General features: G+C 33.2%; 1 protein-coding gene across 2 annotated transcripts in view; it reads right to left on the reverse strand.

Moving 5' to 3' along the window:
* The window catches only part of LOC140441841 (arylsulfatase B-like), a 62,142-nt gene that overhangs the window by 12,265 nt on the left and 29,959 nt on the right, over positions 1-19,918 (reverse strand). For both annotated transcript variants that reach the window (XM_072532785.1, XM_072532787.1), the window contains exons 4-5: positions 13,130-13,385; positions 9,445-9,602 (exon numbers count right to left, since the gene is read on the reverse strand). In XM_072532785.1, the coding sequence (XP_072388886.1) occupies positions 9,445-9,602; positions 13,130-13,385 (414 nt within the window). The remainder of the gene's footprint in view (positions 1-9,444; positions 9,603-13,129; positions 13,386-19,918) is intronic.

The following is a 19,918-nucleotide window of genomic DNA, read 5'->3' on the forward strand; positions in this document are numbered from 1 at the left end:
GAAAACGACCCCTATTAAAAAACAATCATATAATCGTAAATTGAAGCAATTTGGAAGTATTTAATGATACAGTCACATTCAATTTAGATTTATTTACTGTTTTAATTTTTTTCACATAATTTCTACCCTTATAAAAACCACCCCTTGCGAAAAAATTCGAATGGTTGTAGTATTATTGAAGCGAAGCTTTTATACTGGCGTTGTATTGCTTTTTTTTTCTCTACAGTAAAATGCTGAGGAGGACGTTACGGAACTAGCGCCACAAAACGTCGTTGTCACGTGTAGCGTCATAGAATAGTGGTTCTTGATATCGATTCACTACTCTCGATAAAATGAATCATAACAAAATCCCCACCTTGTTTTGAGATACAATTTTTTTTATAAGTGCAATAAAAAATGTTTTCTCTCAAACAACAAAAAAAAATTTCTCTTGTTATCATTTTATCCTAACCTAATTCTTTTATCCTACCTTAAAATTTTATAAATTTTTCTTTATTCGTGGCATTTGTACACATCGTGGATATTGTAAATTCCTCGTATCTTTTCTGATTCCACATGCCTCAGTATATAACTGTTTATTCCATTTTCATTGTGGATTATATATGGACCCTCGAAAACAGGCATTAGTTTTGCGCAAACGTCCCCAGTAGGATTTGATACTCGTAACGCCCTTATAAGCACCTTTTCTCCCTTCTGCTAAGTCACTGGTCTTCGTCTTCTATTGTGACTTTGTCTTTGGAGATATTTCTGATTACTGCGCTGCAGCCTCCTCTGGCCAGTTTCCAAAACTCGTTGATATTCCCTCCGCTCAAGATCTTTCCATGGCCGTATTGGCATCACACCCTTCATGATATATTCTGGAGTTTCTTTTGTTACCGCTCTTGGAATGGTGTTCAAGTCATTTTCTATTTCTGCCAGTTTCCTATCCCATCGTCGATGTTATCCATCTGTAGCAATGCGAAGGAATTTCGTAGTCTCCTGTATAAAACGCTCTGACGGATTACTTTCAGGATGTCTGATACTAACAAAATTTGTCCCTATTCCCCTGTCTTGAAGCTGTCCTTTGAAATGATCACTCCGGAAATAAGTCGCATTGTCTCAGAGAATTCTTCTTGGTGCTCCTATGGTGGCTATAAAATTGTCAATCTTTCTCAATATTTCTTCCCCTTTTGTGGTACGGCAACTGTATAATTTTACATATTTGGAAAATATATCCAACATCACCAAAATATGTTTATTCCTTTGCGTGGTCATAATCAGATCACTTAACATATATATCGCTATAATATCCAATTTTTGACGGAATACAATATTCTTTGCATTATTTTCATTCCTGAAATTTCTGCTTTTATATTTTTGACATATTTCACATTTTTGGGTAACTTTTTGGCAATTCGGTAATCTTTTCGGCAGATATAGTTTTCTCGAAAAACCAGCCAAACCTTCCTGCTACCAATATGTCCATTGTCCTCGTGTAATTTTTTTATGATCCTCTCTGCCAATGTCTGTGTTACCAAATATAGTTGCTTTCCATCAATTCTCTTGAAAAATATGTCATTTTCCCTCTCCGCTCTTCTTTTTTCTCTTTCCTCCAGATCTTCTTGATTTGCTCTTATTTCGTTTAATGATAATACACCTTCCTCTTGTGTCAAAATATTCAGTCCCATATGAAAAGCAACTGCTTCCTTTTTTCCGGTGTTTTCATCCGGTGTACGAGCGTCGGTTATAATGTTGTCTTTTCCTTTTATATATCGAAATTCAAAATCATACTCCTGTAGTAACAAACCGCCTCTATGTATACGATTGTTAACCAAACGATTTTTCATAATATGTACCAAAGCTGCATGATCTGTTTCGATTGTGAGTTTTGCTCCCAATAGATAAAACCTTGGCTTATTTACACAAAAAAGTACACTAGCAAACTCTAATTCAGTCACACTGTATTTTCTTTCGTGTGCTTTTGTTGCCCGGGAAATAAAACAAATTGGCACTTTTTGGTTGTTTTGTATCTGTGACAAAACTCCTGCAAATTTTTGTATAGACGCATCGATTCGTAGTATAAAAGGTAAGTTGTACATGGGATGATATATTTTAGTTCCTTTTGAGAATTCTTCTTTTAATATTTGTAAAGCCTTCTCTTGTTCTTCTTTCCAATTCCATTTAATACATTTCTTCAGTAATTTTATTAATGGAATCTCCTTCTGGTTCAAATCAGGAATTAGTTTTTTGAAATAGTTAATCGTACCGAGAAAACCTCTCAATGTTTTCAAATTCGTTGGCCTTGGGTATTCATCTATGAGTTTTACCCGGTCCTTGGCTAAACCAAGTTTTTGTGTCCAATTTAAAACCCAAATAGATCACTTCTTTTTGAAAAAATTGACATTTTTCAATATTCAATTTTAATCCGGGCTTGTCCAACTCTTAGGCCAGTATTATTTTTATATGTTTCAAATGACTATGTGTATCTTGTGAAAAAATTAGTAAGTCGTCGATGTAGTGGACTATGAAATCTTCATACCTATTTAAAATTGTATGTAGAGCTCTTACCAGTGCTGCACAAGCACTTTGTAAACCAAAAGGTACTACTTTAAATCGGTACACAATACCTTCTATTGAAAACGCGGTGTAGTTTCTACATTTTTCTGCTAACGGTATCAACCAAAAACTATGGTTTAAATCAAATTTAGAAAAAATGTGTGATCCAGTAATTCTTACAAAAATAGCCTCGATGTTGAGAGGTGATTTATATTGAGATACCGTGTATTGATTTATATTCCGTGCATCCAAACATAGCCCCAATTCTCCACTGCTTCTTTTTACAATCACGATTGGGTTGATATACGGCGAGTCACATCTCTCTATGATTTGATCTTCTAACATTTTATTAATTTCACCTTTGACCTCCTGTCGGTACTTATATGGGATGGGGTAAGTTTTTGATCGAAAAAAGTCTTTAACCTCAAATGAATGTTCATACTTTTTGGCTACTCTGTTTTCTTTATTTATTAAATTTTCACAATCCCTCAATATTAAACGCAGCTCCTTCTCTTTTTCTTCTCAACATATCAATTTTCGTTCTTTTTCCTTAGATTCTTTACATATGTTTATTGTATATTCTATCTCCTCCATCTCGCATACATCTTCTTCAAACACCACCGTTTCAATTATTTCTTTTCCCTTTTCGTTTATCAAACTTTTTTTTTTCTTTTTCTTCTTCTTCTGGTCTCATCTCTTCTTTTGAGGAATCCCCTGTTTTCTTTTTTAATTTTGTTTTCTTTTCTTTCTTCTTTCTCTGTCCTTGCTTCGTTGCCAAATTCATTTCCACTGTTTGTTCTTTGTCTAAATCATCATTTTTCCGATTCTCATGTTCCTTGTCCTTTTCCAATATGTCCTGTTCTTCTTCGTTTTCCTCCGTGATTTTCATCGCGTTATTTTTGAACTCTATCACCACATGTTTTTCTGCCAATTCATCTACTCCTATGATCATATCATGCAACATGTTTGGCATTATAACACATTGTAGTGCATAAAATTTCTTGCCCAATTGTACCCTTATTCGTATTCCTTCATTTATAGTTGCCAAAGTCCGTTTATTTGGGCCCACTAAATTTACCCTGAGAATTTTGTAAATTAAATTTGTTAAATTAACCTCTTCTATTAATTTTCTGTTGATCAATGTAATTTCTGAACCGGTGTCTATCACAATTTTAATCGGTTTCCCGTTGATAAAACCATCTACAAACTTTAAATTTACTCCACTTCTTTTATCATTATTTCCTGCCAATTTAATAAATTCGTTCGGGTGACAAAAAATTCCTGTTTGTTTTTTTGTATCTAGTGAGCGCCTTCGTGCAAAGACGCTTGCTGTTCTTCTGTGCTCCTTTTTCCGCCGCTCAGTCTTTCGTCCTCATATTATTCTATTTGTGTGTTGTGGATCTCTCTTCTATTTTCTCTTCGTCTGTTGGACCCGTATCGATTTCCATGATTTTCCTGTTCATTTCGTCTACTATTATTTCTGTTTTCTTGATAATATGTGTGAGTGTAATTTCTATTTTGGTTTTCTCGATATCTGTCCTCGTTCCATTGCCGATTTCTTTGTTCATAATTTCCTCTTCCGTTGTCTTTATTTTCGTTTTCCCTTCTAGGAATAAATTCTCTTTTTGTGTAATCTCTCCTAAAGTTTTGTCCTCTATCTTTATAGTCTTGATTTTCGCATTGTGTATAATTTTCTTGCGATCTTCTTATTTTTCTTTCTCTCAGTTTTGCTTCTCGTATTTGTAGGAATTGGCATAAACTGTCGATACACACGTTGGTTTGCCATTTTATTATGATCTGCTCTTTCTTACTTTTAAATTAACCTTTTTATTTATTCAATTACTTTAATTAATTATTTAATTAATTATCTAAGTGTCGCAAATCATATAAAAAAACACTCTCAGGGTGACTTTAGCTCAGAGCTGTTTAGCACCAGTAAAAGATGCCATAAACTAAGTTTTACTATCTGTACCTAAATTTTAAAAATTTTAGAATGTATTTTGTCCATTATTTTATATTTTATATGTGTGCTATTAATGTTGAGTGTCAATGCTTTTACAAATAATCTCAACGACTATGTCTTGAAAAAGGAATAAAACCATTCCGAAAGCTACACAAAAAGTGAAAAGAGTGTTTCATTAATATCCCGGCCAATTTCCTGACTTGTGCTTGTGAAACAAAAGTTTCCAATGTATATATAGACACACTGTATTATCCACAGAGAAGCTCTGGCTTCCAAAGAAATGTCTCCTGGCCTGAACCTTCAGGTTCAAGGAGCCAATACACATATATTGGATACGAGTCATAAAGTTAATGCTTGTTGTAGAAAATTGCAATTGTGGAGCAGAAATTTAAAGCAAAAAAACCTAGAAATGTTTGCAAATGTAGATGAATATATTAAAACTTACAAGATTGGAGAACAACACGTGAAACTCGTTTTTGTAACCATTGAAAATTATTTAGCGATGTTGACAAAAAATTTTGAAAGATATTTTTTTGCCGCCGACCGACTTGTTATGAGTGGTTTAGGAATCCATTTCAAATTGTACTCGAAGGGCTCTCTACTATCGAAGAAGAAACCTTTAAGATTGCACGGTAGATGCCGAAATTAACAGACTGTTTAATAATAAATCCCTCTTAGAATTTTGGTCAGGGGTAAATAATGAGTTTTCTGCGCTGAAAACCAGAGCCTTCCGTATACTTTTACTGTTTTCAACATCTTACCTTTGCAAAACAAAATTTTACGCAATGGCTGCTTTAAAGACCTAATATAGATTGCAGCTAAATATATAAAAAAAAACTAAGAGCATCTATTTCTAATAGTACACCCTGTTTCGATAAAATTTGCTCTGCAAAACAGGCCCAAGGAAGTCACTAATATACATTAAACTTGTTGATAATTTAGTATTCAGTGCCCTGTTTATCAGTGTTCAAGTGTATTTTATTTTTTATTTTATCAGAATATTGTTTTGCTTTGATTTTAGTAAATTAGTCAATGTTGTTGGTGTTTTTTTTATATTCTCACGCCCTACCCCACTAGTAAAAGCGCGCCACCTTAGGGGGGCGCGCCCCACAGGTTGAGAATGACTGGTGTAGGCATTCTCTTAGACCCGTGTTCGCAAAGTGTGGTTCGTGATCTCCTAGTGGGTCGCAAAATGAATTCCGAAACAGGAAATTTTTTTTAAACAATGTTTTTTTCATAGCTTAAATAAAACATGTAAAATAAAATATAACGCCCTAATTATCATAATATTGTTGTTGTTTATTTGGGAACATAAACGTTGAAAGTACCTCGTAAAACATAAATAGTAAGAATTAAACACTTTACATAACAATACATTACAACGATCTACAGGTCTCTCGTATTAAATTGATTATTTTCTTTATTATAGTGATGATATCAAGAAATTTGTTCAGTTCCAAATTAGTTTTTTCTAGAAAGACACTAAAATTGAAAATAATATATGAGTTAAATGGTTCTGAAGATTTTTTCTTAAAATTTTTGATAAAACTCTTTTGCAATATATAAACTTTTGACCTAAAAAACATATATTTTCTATTTAAGTCTTATGAGATAAAGATACCTCTTCAAACAAGTATATTATTCCTTCCGACATTTTTATTTCCCTACAAGTCGTATAGGAAAGAAAATCGTCTAATTTATATGCATACAGAAGAAAAAACATTTTACGACCGCTACATAAAACGAACTTACCCCTTGAAACGGGTAATTCGAACCGTGATATGCATGGATTCCTTCAGGTTGTTACGAACTTTAAAATGTACCCTTTCCAGCTCAATGTTTTCTTTAGTCCCTAAAAAGGTTACGCATCAGATGGAACGGCATATAAATTCGTCTAATGTACTTTCCATATTGCACGAATTAGATCTGCCTATATATAAGAAAACCGCGTAGAATATTAATTATCGAAGGCGTTTGAGCTGGATTTGGTTAAAATTTGAAAGGTATTTGCTGGGATTCTGTTATGAAAATGGACGTGTCACAATTACAAATATCACACAGTGTGGTTTGACCTTCGAAAGAGCTTAAACCAACATTCAAATGAAGCCATCTGTTAAAATCAAATGAACTAGTGTTCTTACAGTTTTTCTTGTATTTTTTTGGTTTCGTTTCTCTCGTTTAGTTGTTAATCTTTAATGTTAAGTTATCGTAGAGTTTTTATAACATCAAAAAAACCCTACAAATTGTTTTTTGAACTGATGATGCTTTTAAAAATAAAAGCGAAACGTATTCGAATAAATCAATAAAGTAGTTGACGACTTTTATTTGCCAATTATTGACCGATAAAACCTCTGCTATTCAACCATTAAATATATTTTAAATATATGTATATATATATATATATATATATATATATTATATATATATATATATATATATATATATATATATATATATATGTATATATATGTATATGTATACAAAAATTCCAGGTGTATCCTCGAAGTTCAGACGCATTGGGACATAAGGAAAATATTTTGATGCCAAATCAATTTCTTTTGCTTTTTATGTACTGTCGAAAATGTAGTCGACCTTTATACAACATATTGCTCATATATTGCAAAAACTGGTCCTGGGTTCACTAAGTTTTGAGCGGTTTTGAGCGTCTGCTAAGCGGTGCATTACGTTTGACAAGTTCTGGTGGTGAAAATCTAAGGAATTTAAGAATTGCCAAAAAGCGAGGACTGCCACTGCAGCACAGCAAGGATCTCAACTTAATAAAAGTAGACCGTGCCATTTTAATTCTGGATCTAATCTCTTGAGCGTAGTCCCATTGTACGTTGAGGGTAGTTCCAAGGTAAGTGAATCTGTCGACTCTCTGGATCTCTTCGCTACCTGCCATTAGTGCCCCGGGATCTAAATTTGTACGGCTGACAACCATGAATTTAGTTTTCTTAATATTAAGGTTCAGTCCGTATGTTACGCTCACAGTTCGCACTCGGTCTAGTAAGGCCTGCAGATCGTTTAGGCTGGTTGCTAGTAACACAGTGTCATCGGCGTAGCGGATATTATTGACGTATTCACCGTTCACTCGGATTCCCATGTCTAGGTTTGTGAGGGCTTCATTAAAAATCTCCTCAGAGTATATATTGAAAAGAGTCGGCGATAGCACACATCCTTGCCTTACTCCTCGCATGATCTTCACTTGGTCGGTCAGCTGGTCTTCGACCTTGACTTGAGCACGCTGGTTCCAGTATAAATTCATGATGATCCGAATGTCCTTCTCATCCAATCCTACTCTTTGTAGTGCGGTGACCATCTTCTGGTGCTGACAACGGTCAAATGCCTTGGCGTAGTCAATAAAACAAATATAGACATCACAACTGACATCGCGGCATCTCTGAAGTAGGACTTGTAAGGTGAAAAGTGCTTCACGTATACCCATAGAATTGCGGAATCCGAATTGCATTTCACCGACATTTTCTTCGCATTTCTTGTAAATTCTGGCATGTATGATTTTAAGAAAAATTTTAAGTGCATGACTCATAAGACTGATAGTTCGAAAATCTTCGCACGTTTTCGCAGATCGTTTTTTTGGTAGCGTTACAAATGTTGACAATAGCCATTCCTCTGGGATATTACCTGAATCGTATATGGCGTTGAACAGTTCAGTTAACTCCTTCGTGCTCACTTCACTCATCACCTTAATAAGTTCAACGGGTATTTCGTCCGGACCTGTAGCCTTACCATTCTTAGACTGTTTTAAAGCAGCCTTTACCTCGCTTTCTAGAATTGACGGCCCTGTCATGCAATTTATTTCCGGAAGGTTGCCGCGGTCGTCCCAAAAAAGTTCTTCGATATATATTTTCCAGATAACCAGTTTGTAAGTTTATCCATACAATCTTGAAAGTCAATAGCTGGGTGAAAGTTATAGTCAAAGCAAAATTCGGGTATATCTCTTTGATGGTTATCATCAAACGGATTCCTAACGGCTGCCCAGCCGCTCATTTGTACCGCATCAATGACTTCTTCCTTATCCTTTGATGAATAATTGCTGTCTGAACCGCTCTCGAAGTCACTATTAAACATTTCACTTTAATCACTTTCACTCTCGAAATCCGAATCCATGTTTACTAATATAAAACACAATTACGTACCTAATAGGCAAGAAAAAGAACATGTGCTCTCTTGGCAAACACTAAACGTGCACTAAATAAATATCTTGCCGCTGCGTTGAGTTTCCACCAGACTGAACGTCGACCTTGAGCTGTTTAAATTATTCTGGTATTTCTTTAAATGGCTAACCATGATATCGCCATATGGATATCCATGTCCTACTGTGATCCAAATTAATCTACAGAGCCCTACACCACTTTTATAAAGTGCAATAAAATCCCCTATACGAATATCCGTATGTGGATATCGTGGTAAAGTTCGTCGTACCTATAAAATATTCATACGTGGATACGATGGAGCGGAAGAGGTTAATAATAATTATTTAAAGACCAGAGATAATAATATTTATCTATGAATAATCTATGCTCAGACTAAGAGTGTGAGATTACTAAAAAGCAGAAATTATTCATGCAATGTGATTGGTGATAACCAATAAATATTCTGATCCAAACCACCAAGCAAGTGAGTTGCTAAAGATAATCAATGAAAATATTCTCTAGATATTTTGGTGACATTATTACATGTACTGTAATGTACTATACATATCAATTCTCTGACAACTGGACTATTCGTTAAGTTTGTAAGAATGGCTATATTACTTTAATAAATTCTTGTACAAAATTGAGACAAGAAGGTAGAGATATTTATAATTTTGCTACTTTCAACAGGCCTATATGTACAAAGATCTTTACAATTTCTGCTTTCAAAACTGCACTATCATGCATTACCAAGTTGAGTATATTATTATTGGGTGAAATGTGTATACATACCCCTCTAAATGGATAATTTGAACCATGATTAGCATGCAGTCCAATAGGTTGAGCCCCATTATCGGAAATGAATAGAATGACGGAATTATCCAACATCTTTTTATCCCTAAGGGCACTGATGACTGTTCCGACACTTTGGTCTAACATGGATACCATCGCTGTCAAACAAAAAAGACTACATTTAAGACAAAATATTGTACCATGAATTTGAAAATGTTGCATAAACACAATATTATTAAAATATTTCTTAATATCTATATTGCTTACTAATCTTCACAACTGTATTGTTGAAGTTAATGAAATTAAACACTTAATTTTTACAAAGTAAAAGGGAAAACTGGAAAACTTGCAAACACTGAAGCCGAGATGAGAAGAATAAAAATAGACATCTTAGGTCGAATGGCCTCTGTCAACAAGGCAAACATGTTTAATATTCTTTGATAAATTGGGAGAAATTTACTCGAGACTAAAGTTAACACCCCAGAATGTGTGGAATCTCGCCGAGACCGGCTACCGTACTGTTCAAAAGCTAGTTCATGTGCTTGGTGATATAAAAGATAAGCAAATCAGAGCAGCTACTTCTGGCGAGAAAAGTACTAATGTTACTATGATAGCCTGCGTCAGCACCGCAGGAACTTTTATCCCACCCGGCATTATTTTTCCACGAGTTCAATTCAAAGAGCACATTTTCCTCCGCGTACCAGTCACAAATTGCAGCCGTTTTATAGGTTTGTTTTTGGTCCATTTAAAAATTATTTTAATAATGCTAGCAAAGATTGGCGTTTACCTCAAATAACATTTCGTCAGGTTTCAAAGCAGCAGGTATATGGCCATTTAATGCAAACGTGTTTGGAGACTATCAGTTTCTACCAGCTGAGGTGAGGAGGTCATATGAAATTTCAAAACAAACTGAAATTAAGGAGACAGGACTTATGGAGGTGGATAAAGTAATAGCATCAACAAGCAGTACGCCAATTTTTACTACTGCAATGACCCCGGAACAAATTCGCCCATTTTCGAAGGTGCCACCTTGAAAGTCAGTAAGAGCTCGTAAGAGCCTGTCGAAAGAGCATTAGTTGTATCTTCTTGTTCGTCTTAAGATGAAAACTAGCTCAAGCTTAAAGACATCTCCGATGAAAGCAGATTTTATTTAAGTTCCAAAGATGAAGACGTTCCTGATATTTCTTTTCACCAGACAAAGTTGCACTTAATTTTACTATCGGTAGCTGGGTTGTAGTAAAATTTGAAGTCGCTGAAAAAGCTACATCCACTGATGTTTACTATGCTGGTTTAGTTCAAGAAAGCACAAAACAAGAAGTTACTGTGAAGTTTCTCTGAAAACGGAATATTTATATTGTCTTCCCAGATCTTGAAGATATTGCCGTCGTGAAGAATTCAAGCATAGTTAAAGTGTTGCCTATGCCCATAATACGACGAGGATTTCATTTTTTCAACATTGCCTTTCACAATATATTTCTTTTAAATAATATATAAACACAAAATATGGTTGGTTTTTTCCGTCATTAAAAAAGGTATTTAAATAGTCATTTTATTTATTTAAATACAGTTATTTCGTGTCCCGCAAGCAAAAGAGCGCTAATAAGTCGTAACCATAAAACGTATAAACAACGATATGACCTACTTCGGATCATACGTCAAGGTAAAGTGCATGGGAAAAGAGGTCCAGGACGAAGAAGAATATCCTAGCTGCATAACCTGCGAAAATGGTTTTATTAACCACTACCGGACTTTTCAGGGCAGCAGTTAACAAAGTCAGAATAGCCATGTTAGTGTCCAACATCCATAACGGATAGCACCATAAGAAGAAGTTCGTGTCCCAATGCGCAACCAACACTGTCCCAAGGGTAAACCACAGGTTGAACCTTGGGACTAATAGCACTGTGCTCTTATATGGTAAGTACTCATTTACTCGTTGGTTTTAATATATATTTTTTTATCTGTTTAGTGCCTAAATCTACCTTCTTTTACGGGGATCAAATATATTTCTGTTTCAAATGAAATAAAAAAAATGAAAAATAATCGTAAATTTTGTCCCGAGCTACATGCCTTTTCCTTATATTATAAAAATTTTCTAGACAATATAAAGGTCCTATAAAAGTGCAATCTAATTGGTTGAAAAACATTAAATTAGAAAAGGCTTGTTTTCCTTTATTTTTTGTATATATTGCTGTTTTGCAGCAAGGGTATTAAATAACAAATATTTTTTAGGCCGTATCTTATAGAAAATTTAATTGTCACTATTTGGTTTCATTGCAATTTTGCTCTAAAATAAATCGCTTTAAAGTTATAAACAAGGAAAGCAGAAAAAAATCGTTGTTTTTAGTAATTTTTAATAATTTTAATTATTTTACCAACAACAGAAATCGTACGATTTCCTACCTGGCGAAACCGAATTCAAATTTTTACCACTGTAGCTTCTACAACTTTCAAAGCAAACAGTTTGATGAATTACTTGGCAAGGGAATCTAAAATATGCATTCCACCTGTCGTTCATCATCGTCAAAATTCGTAGTGAATTCAGTTTCTGGTACTCCAAAAAGAGTAAAGAAATAAAACATAATGACGGTATTAGATTTTTGTTTCGATACAGGGCAGCGGCAAGCCGCTTATATATTTTTCGACTTCTTTAAGTCTCATTAGAGCGGTATATGCCACTGCTCTGAATCGAAACAAAATCTATCCCATCAGTGGTATCAGTGGTAAAAATTTGAATTCGGTTTCGCCAGGTAGGAAATCTTATGATCTCTTTTGTTGTTATTAGATAGCGTTGTTACGTCTGTAAATAGTTATTTCGATCATTATTAGCCTACGACGGGATAGATTTTGTTTCGATTTAGAGCAGTGGCATATACCGCTCTGATGAGACCTAAAGAGGTCGAAATACGTATAAGCGGCTTGCCGCTGCCCTTTATCGAAACAAAAATCTAATACCGTTATTATGTTTTAATTTTTTTATTAACGTTCCTGGCCTGTTTGAGAGGGAGAATAAGTCAATTAATATTACTGAAGTTATTACACAACTTTTTCTGTAAAAATCCGAATTTTACCCCTTACATTCACCTTAAAACAAATCCGCCCTAGTCTACTTAAAATTGACAGATTTCCGTTATTATAGGTTGTTGAGTTTTTAGAATGTTTTGTTAAATACGAAATTGTCACCTTTAATGAGTTATAACTCGGTTTATATTTGGCTTACAGTCAAAATAATTTTTTTTTTGATTTTTATAAGCTACATTTTATCCCTCAACAGTTTTTAACTAAATTGTAAAGGTCTTCAGTTATTCGTGACAAAAAAATCGAAATTTTCAATCACGAATTCTAAAGTATAAATGTATTGATTTTTCGAAAAAAAAACTATAAATTTTCTTTTAGAATATATTCTTCTATCAATTCTTAAGGAGATTTTTAATAAAAAGGTACCAACCACCCAGTTGGGATGGATCTCACCCTCAAGATGTATGCACACTTCGGTATAGGGTAGATTTTGAAGTTAGGGATAAATAAAGGTTAATTCCAACCAAAGTCGATGCGACTTTATGGAAATCGGAGGTTATATGTTTTTAGCCGTGGTACACTGGAATAAAGTCAATATTAAAAATTGTATCTTCGATACATTTAAATGTAAAATCATTTAAACCACAGTATATAGTGTTAAATGGAATACCTGCGTAAATTCGTCTCTCTGGATCTTGAATATGGGCAAATTTAGCAATTTCTTCATCTGGAGCTTGAAGTGGGTCGTCTGCATTTCCAGTGTGAGGTGCAAGGTGTGTCATATATAAAAACATTGGATTGTTCGTATCGTGATTTTTAATTAAATTTACAGCTTCGTTTGTGAACAACGTTGTGGAGTATTTTCCTTTAGCATCGTAATCAACCTCTAAGTTTCGTCTCATATCGTATCCCTTGTCATTACTAAACTAAAACGAAAATATCTCAGTAATTTATCAATAAAAACAAATTGTGTTACATAAAGCATTTTTTTTATAATTAAATAATTATAGTAAGCCGTATGACTAAATTTGGATAAGAGTAAATAATATGTCGATACCTAACAACCATAATATGCGTGTTATATACAGTGAAACGATCGCCAAATATAGAGATATACTCAGCCAATACCTATCATTCTCTCTACTACTGGTATCATTTCAAAGAACCGCCTAGAAAATATAAAAAAAGCTGGATCTGAATGAATATTTCTATACCATGCAGAAAGCTGTACTAATCTCGACGTTCAGATGTGTACGAACATTTTTGGAAGACACTTAAGTATACCAAGTCACCTAGGTATTAATACATGGAAAGAGTCTCACCAGGTCAAGCCTTTTGATACCTTAGGTATCTGAGATGAGTGAATTTTCACCTTAGAGGGAGTGAAAGCCGTATGGATTAATCTGGATAAAATTACTAATAATCATGTAGGCGAAAAAATGTAGGCAATACAAAAGTAGGGGAGACCGGGGATAGTTGTTACAATTTTTACATTTTATTTTTTTGTGCATTCATTATGTAAAATAGGCACCTCATAAAAATTGTTGTAAGAAGCACTCATTTCGATAAAATATATTTGTTTAGTCTTGAAAATTGTATCAAATTACCTTCCAATGAGGTAAGTTGTTACATGGCAGGGGCAAATTGTTACACTAATATACTTTTCAAAGAATATTTTAATTTTCATAATGAAAAAACTTTATTTATTTGTTTTTTATTAAAATACGAACTATTGCGCAACATTTTTAAACATTATTTAAATCAGTTATTACACTATTCAGACTGGCAGTGTAGGCATACAAAAATTGGAGAACCGTCACTGCTAAGCTCATGCGCCTACCCCTTCCAGTCTACACATTGCACCCATTGCCCTTTTGATTTTGACTTAGTGTACAAATCACAACATACAATGCAGAAATATTTTTCATTTTCTTCATTGCTTCATAGTAATGGATACTGGCAGAAAATCTTCATCAGTACAAACGTTCCTATTAAACGGGAAAATGCCAGTTACTCGAAAACCGAACCGAACTGTATATTTTTTGAAGTTACAGCTAACGGCTCCACAATTGATGGAATGTTATAAATTGTCATTGTAACTCCTGGATGAATTTTCATCCAGCCATCCATCTGACTGCTAATAAATTTTTTTAATGGTCCAAACACCGATTTGTCCAACGGTTGCAATCGATCAGAGCAATGCGGAGGCAAGGTAAAGAGAATAATACCATTTTTCTTGCAATAATCTATCACCTCAACTGATAAATGGGGATCGTGGTTGTCCAGTAATAATAATACTGGACTTTCCTTAGAACATTTAATATTCTTATGAAAATCTCAAACTCAAATCAAACTGTCTGCTGACAGTTTGACTGGAAATCGCTCGTCCAGTAGCATGCCTGAAGATACTGTTAATTCTGGAAGCCGTGAATGTTGGGTTTCTTCTTGCCGTCAAAACTACAAAACGGTCTTGCCGACGAGTTATAGATCGTTCTCTTCCTCCTCCATGCCTGTATGTTGCAGATCCAGTTGCTACATACCGATTCCATGCACGAATTATCACACTTTGCGACACATTTAGCCTCATAGCAACCTTTTGTTGAGTTATGCCTTGTTGGATCCAACGAACTAATTGCTCGAGCTGCACTAGTTCTAAACGTCTTTGCGGCATAATGTTTTTGTCATAAATATATTTCTTGACTTATTGACAACTGGTTAAGCCAATGCAAGCACTTTTATACGAATGCTATATCCATGTTTTTAACAACAGGTCTCTCTTTGTACGAGATAAGGGCCGATAAGAATGGGGAGAAAAAAACCACATGCAAAAAATATTGGCAATAAAGATAGCATATAGAGTATAGTACAGGCGATTATTTTAAAAATAGTTTTATATGTTAATTTTAGGAATTTTAAAATTATTCACTTCAATTGTTGAGTAGTGTATATATATATATATATATATATATATATATATATATGATATTACAAGAATTATTATTAAACACAATAGTTTTCCGGGTTAAACGGCGTCGATTATCATTGCGCCGAGCTTTTGACATCCTCTTTGATGTCTTCATCAGGGCTTTCGAGGTCTCAGAAATCTTTCGGAAGATATATACATATATACATATATATATATATATATATATATATATATATATATGTATATATATATATATATATATATATATATATATATATATATATATATTGTTGTGATCTGCTTTATGATGTTTTATTATTGATTAAGACTAATTTAATTAATCCAATTATTTAATTAATTAGTTCACTAATTTATGCAGAGTCATACAATTCAATTACTATTAAAAATTCTCAGGGTGTCTTTTTAATTTTACTTTAATCAGTTTACTTTATATATCTCTTCTAGTGGGTTCAGTATCTTCTAGTTGCTCATAATCGGGATAGAACAGGAAACGGAACTACATTAAAACAACATAAATATGCACACAAATTATTATTTATTTTTAATAAGCAATACGGTGAATGTTAATAAATAACTTTTTGTGGGCAATTATCTTTCCCAACAAATTCCTATACTCTAAATTTAATTTTAATTAACAAACTGTCTATTGATCTGTTTTATAATAATATCTACTAAAAAATTTACCATATAAAAAATATAATTTATTCACAAAAAAATAACTCTTTGAAACTTGGAATCTTAGTTCGTATGCTTATATTTGATTTTATCTTTAGAATGTCTTAAAGTTTTCTTTCATTCAAATTATTTGACTGACCTTTATTTTTTTTACACCAATGATGTCTCCTCTCGATCAAACCACAGTTCCTTCCTTGATTGAATATGTCCGGCTACCATCAAATCTTTCCCGTTCCCAGCATCGATCCAAACCGCATACCAGCAAACTACTCCTCCGAAAACACAAGCCCAAGCCTCTTTTGACCGGTACTCTTTATTCACAAATTCTCCTTTCTTTCTCAATTAGATCTAGTGGACTATGCAGACTCAAAAGAGGTATTAATCTTCTCGTTTTTGATCTGCTCTCAGCTTCCACCTTTTTCACTAACGAACGAAAAACACTCTTACTCCGATTGACTACACAAAAAAACACGTCTTCTCTTCTGGTCTGCCGGTAACATAATAATCTTTTCAATCTCCCCAGACAACCTTCTCAAACTTTCTCATCCCCCATCATTCCTTTTGAACCAATCATAAGCATTCATCTTTCCCACTAATTTTCGATTCAGAAAATTTCCAACATAATATTTAAAACAAATAAACTAATTTCACTCAAATTACTTTTCAGAAACCATTAACAATTTTGCCTTTTTCAACCGAAATAAGCTTCCAAATTCTTGTTATCTCATATCTAAATCTAATTCTTATTTACTTTCGAAAAATGTCCACCGCAAAATACAATTACAAAGTTTATTCCTTAAATATATAATTACACGAATTCCATTGTCCTTTCACTATTCACTTAGTCCTTCAAGGAAAAACTAGTCCGTCACGGAAACAATGTCTTTTCTTATGCTAACGATTACAAATAAGTACAGGGTTGTATTTTAACTTATATGCCCGCTATATATTAAAATAATAAAAAAAAACTCTTTATTCTATTTTTGATCGATAAACTGATCCATAACAATATATATATATATATGTATATATATATATATATATATATACATATATACATATATATATATACATATATATATATATATATATATATATATATATATATATATATACATATATATATATATATATATATATATATATATATATATATATATATATATATAATCTGACTTGACAATAGCGTGTGACCTTGCCGAAACCTTTTGTGAATATCTTGTTGGCAATGCAAGCAATGAAGTTGGCCTAAAAATGGACTTCACAAAAACAAAAATTATGTACAACGAGTTAGTGGATGTTCACGGCACCGACAAAAATTTAAAATTTCTAATTCACCTGAGCTGCCACCGTGCTTCGGAGGGCACGTAAAGCCGTTGGTCCTGGCTACGAAAATAGTCGTTAAGTCATGTTAGGGGCGCTTGCGCGACCTGAAAACCCTAACACTAGACCTTAGCCAGAAGGTTACACGAACTTTACTTTTTTTAGTGAATGTTTAAGATTTAATAACAAACAACACTTGAGATAGTAGACGAGTATGTATATCTGGAAAAATTAATAAATACATAAATCTGGCTCCTTAATCCCAGAAATCAACAGAAAAATGAAACTGGCTTGGGCATCTTTTGGTAGAAATAGAATATTCAAATCGAAGAGCTACTTCACCTGAAGAAAAAAACATTATATTAATGTATATTACCATATATAAAAAAGAGAGATCGAAAAATAATAGAATGGATTAGACAAAAAACCAAGATCACTGGTGTAATCCACAGAATTCAATTTTTAAAATAGTAGGTAGTAGGCGGGAAATTTAGCAATGAGAACTGACAATAGATGGTCCACTAAAATTACATTGTGGTATTCAAGAGGCGTCAAGAGACCAAGAAGACGTCCAATATAACAATACTATTGTTAAGATTGCCTCTACAAAGCAGTCTGTTTTGAAAAATACTAAAAAAAGATTTTTCCAAAGCACCAGTTAAATTTCAGTAATTGTTTAAACGCTAATGAAAAATATTATTTCAGAATATACAATACCTGCCTTATAAAATAAATTTTATTCCAAAAAATGTTAATGGTAATGCATGTAATTTATTTAAATATTATCAGTCCTAGAAGGTTAAACTAAAACTCCACTCAGTATCCTGCGTGGGACACTCCTTAACCACGTTAACCACTTATATATTATTTGGTTATCTGGGTATAAATACCTTACTTTCACTCTAACTTGTATTATTTATTCTGTCGTGTTAAAAGGGAATAAAAGCGTCGACGGTATTAAATAGTATGAACTGAAATATACTTTATTTGCTACTTGTATAGGGTAGATCAAGGTAACCACGAATTAATTACTATTTCTGCTTGAATTATACATAGTAATTGAGATAGTCATATTTAAAATGAAAAGGCGTTATACATTACTTGGATCCATGAGAAATAAGAACCAAAAGAAACCTAACTTAAACTTTTCATATATTTTTTTAAAGCCAGTTTTTTAATACTATAAATGTTTTAAAATATAATTTGTGTATTGTCTTGATGTGTGTGTTAATTAGTTTTTGTTTTGCCCCATATATATATTTTTAATTTTATCATCTGATCTCACAATTACAATCTCTACAATTTGGTCTGAAAAAAACAAATATTCAGAAATACGGCATATCAAAGCCGTATCAACAAAAAACATGTGTCATTTTATTATTAAACTTTTATTAATGCAAAATCTAGTCAAACTTAAAATTGGATTACTCTGGAAATACGACAACGTGAAACTCATTAATAGTAAACCCATGGCTATTCAAAGACTGGAGTGTATAGAGAGGAAAATTAAGAAAGATCCAGAGCTAGCTACCAAAATTAATCAACAAATCAAAGATTTTCTAGAAAAGCAATATATTAAAAAACGGTCAGAACAAGAACTCTTAGAACATCAAGAAAAAACATGGTATCTTCCCATATTTCCGGCCTTTAATCCTAACAAACCTGACAAATTTAGATTAGTTTGGGAGCCAGCGGCAACCGTACAGGGAATAGCCTTAAATTCTATGTTATTAAAAGGAGATCAACTTGCTTCTCTATTAGGCGTCCTCCTACGATTTAGTAGAAGAAAGATTGGCTTTTCTGTAGACATCAAGGAAATGTTTCTTCGTATAGGAATAATAGAAAAAGATAAACCTGCACAAGGATTCTTGTGGTGCAATGGTAGCTCTGATAATCCTTTGAAAATTTATGTCATGACTGTGATGACCTTTGAGCCTACCTGCTCACTCAGTTGTGCACAGTTTGTTAAAAATACTAATGCCAAGATATTTAGCGTAGAATATCCTAGCGCTGTTGATTCCATAGTAAAGAATCATTTTGTCGATGATCTCTTAGAATCAACAGACACTAAGGATGGAGCTATCCAATTAGCAAAAGAAATTGCCTTAATTCACGCCAGGGGAAATTTTTTAGAAAACAGTTGGCCTCCAGACACCACCCTTAAAAAGAAAAAAGCTGATCAAATCTTAACCACTCATGAAGTAAAATTTAATAATCCACATTTAATAGATCTTGAAAGATTCAGTTAATTTAATAGAATTTTAAGGGCAACTGCATATATGTTTCGATTTTTAAGAATTGTTTATGCAAAAATATTACAAAAATAATAATTCTGATAGTTTACAGAAAACAGTTAATAAATCAAATTTAAATTATCGCCATATCTGGATGAAGATCGTTTACTTCGTATAAGAGGAAGATTAGATAAAGCTAGAGATGTTATTTCAGAAACAAAAAGACCAATAATTTTACCGAGAGAAAGTCGTTTAACTTTACTAGTTGTTAAAGACTATC

The sequence above is a fragment of the Diabrotica undecimpunctata genome, chromosome 5, assembly GCF_040954645.1.
Source record: "Diabrotica undecimpunctata isolate CICGRU chromosome 5, icDiaUnde3, whole genome shotgun sequence".
Classification (NCBI taxonomy): Eukaryota; Metazoa; Arthropoda; class Insecta; order Coleoptera; family Chrysomelidae; genus Diabrotica; species Diabrotica undecimpunctata.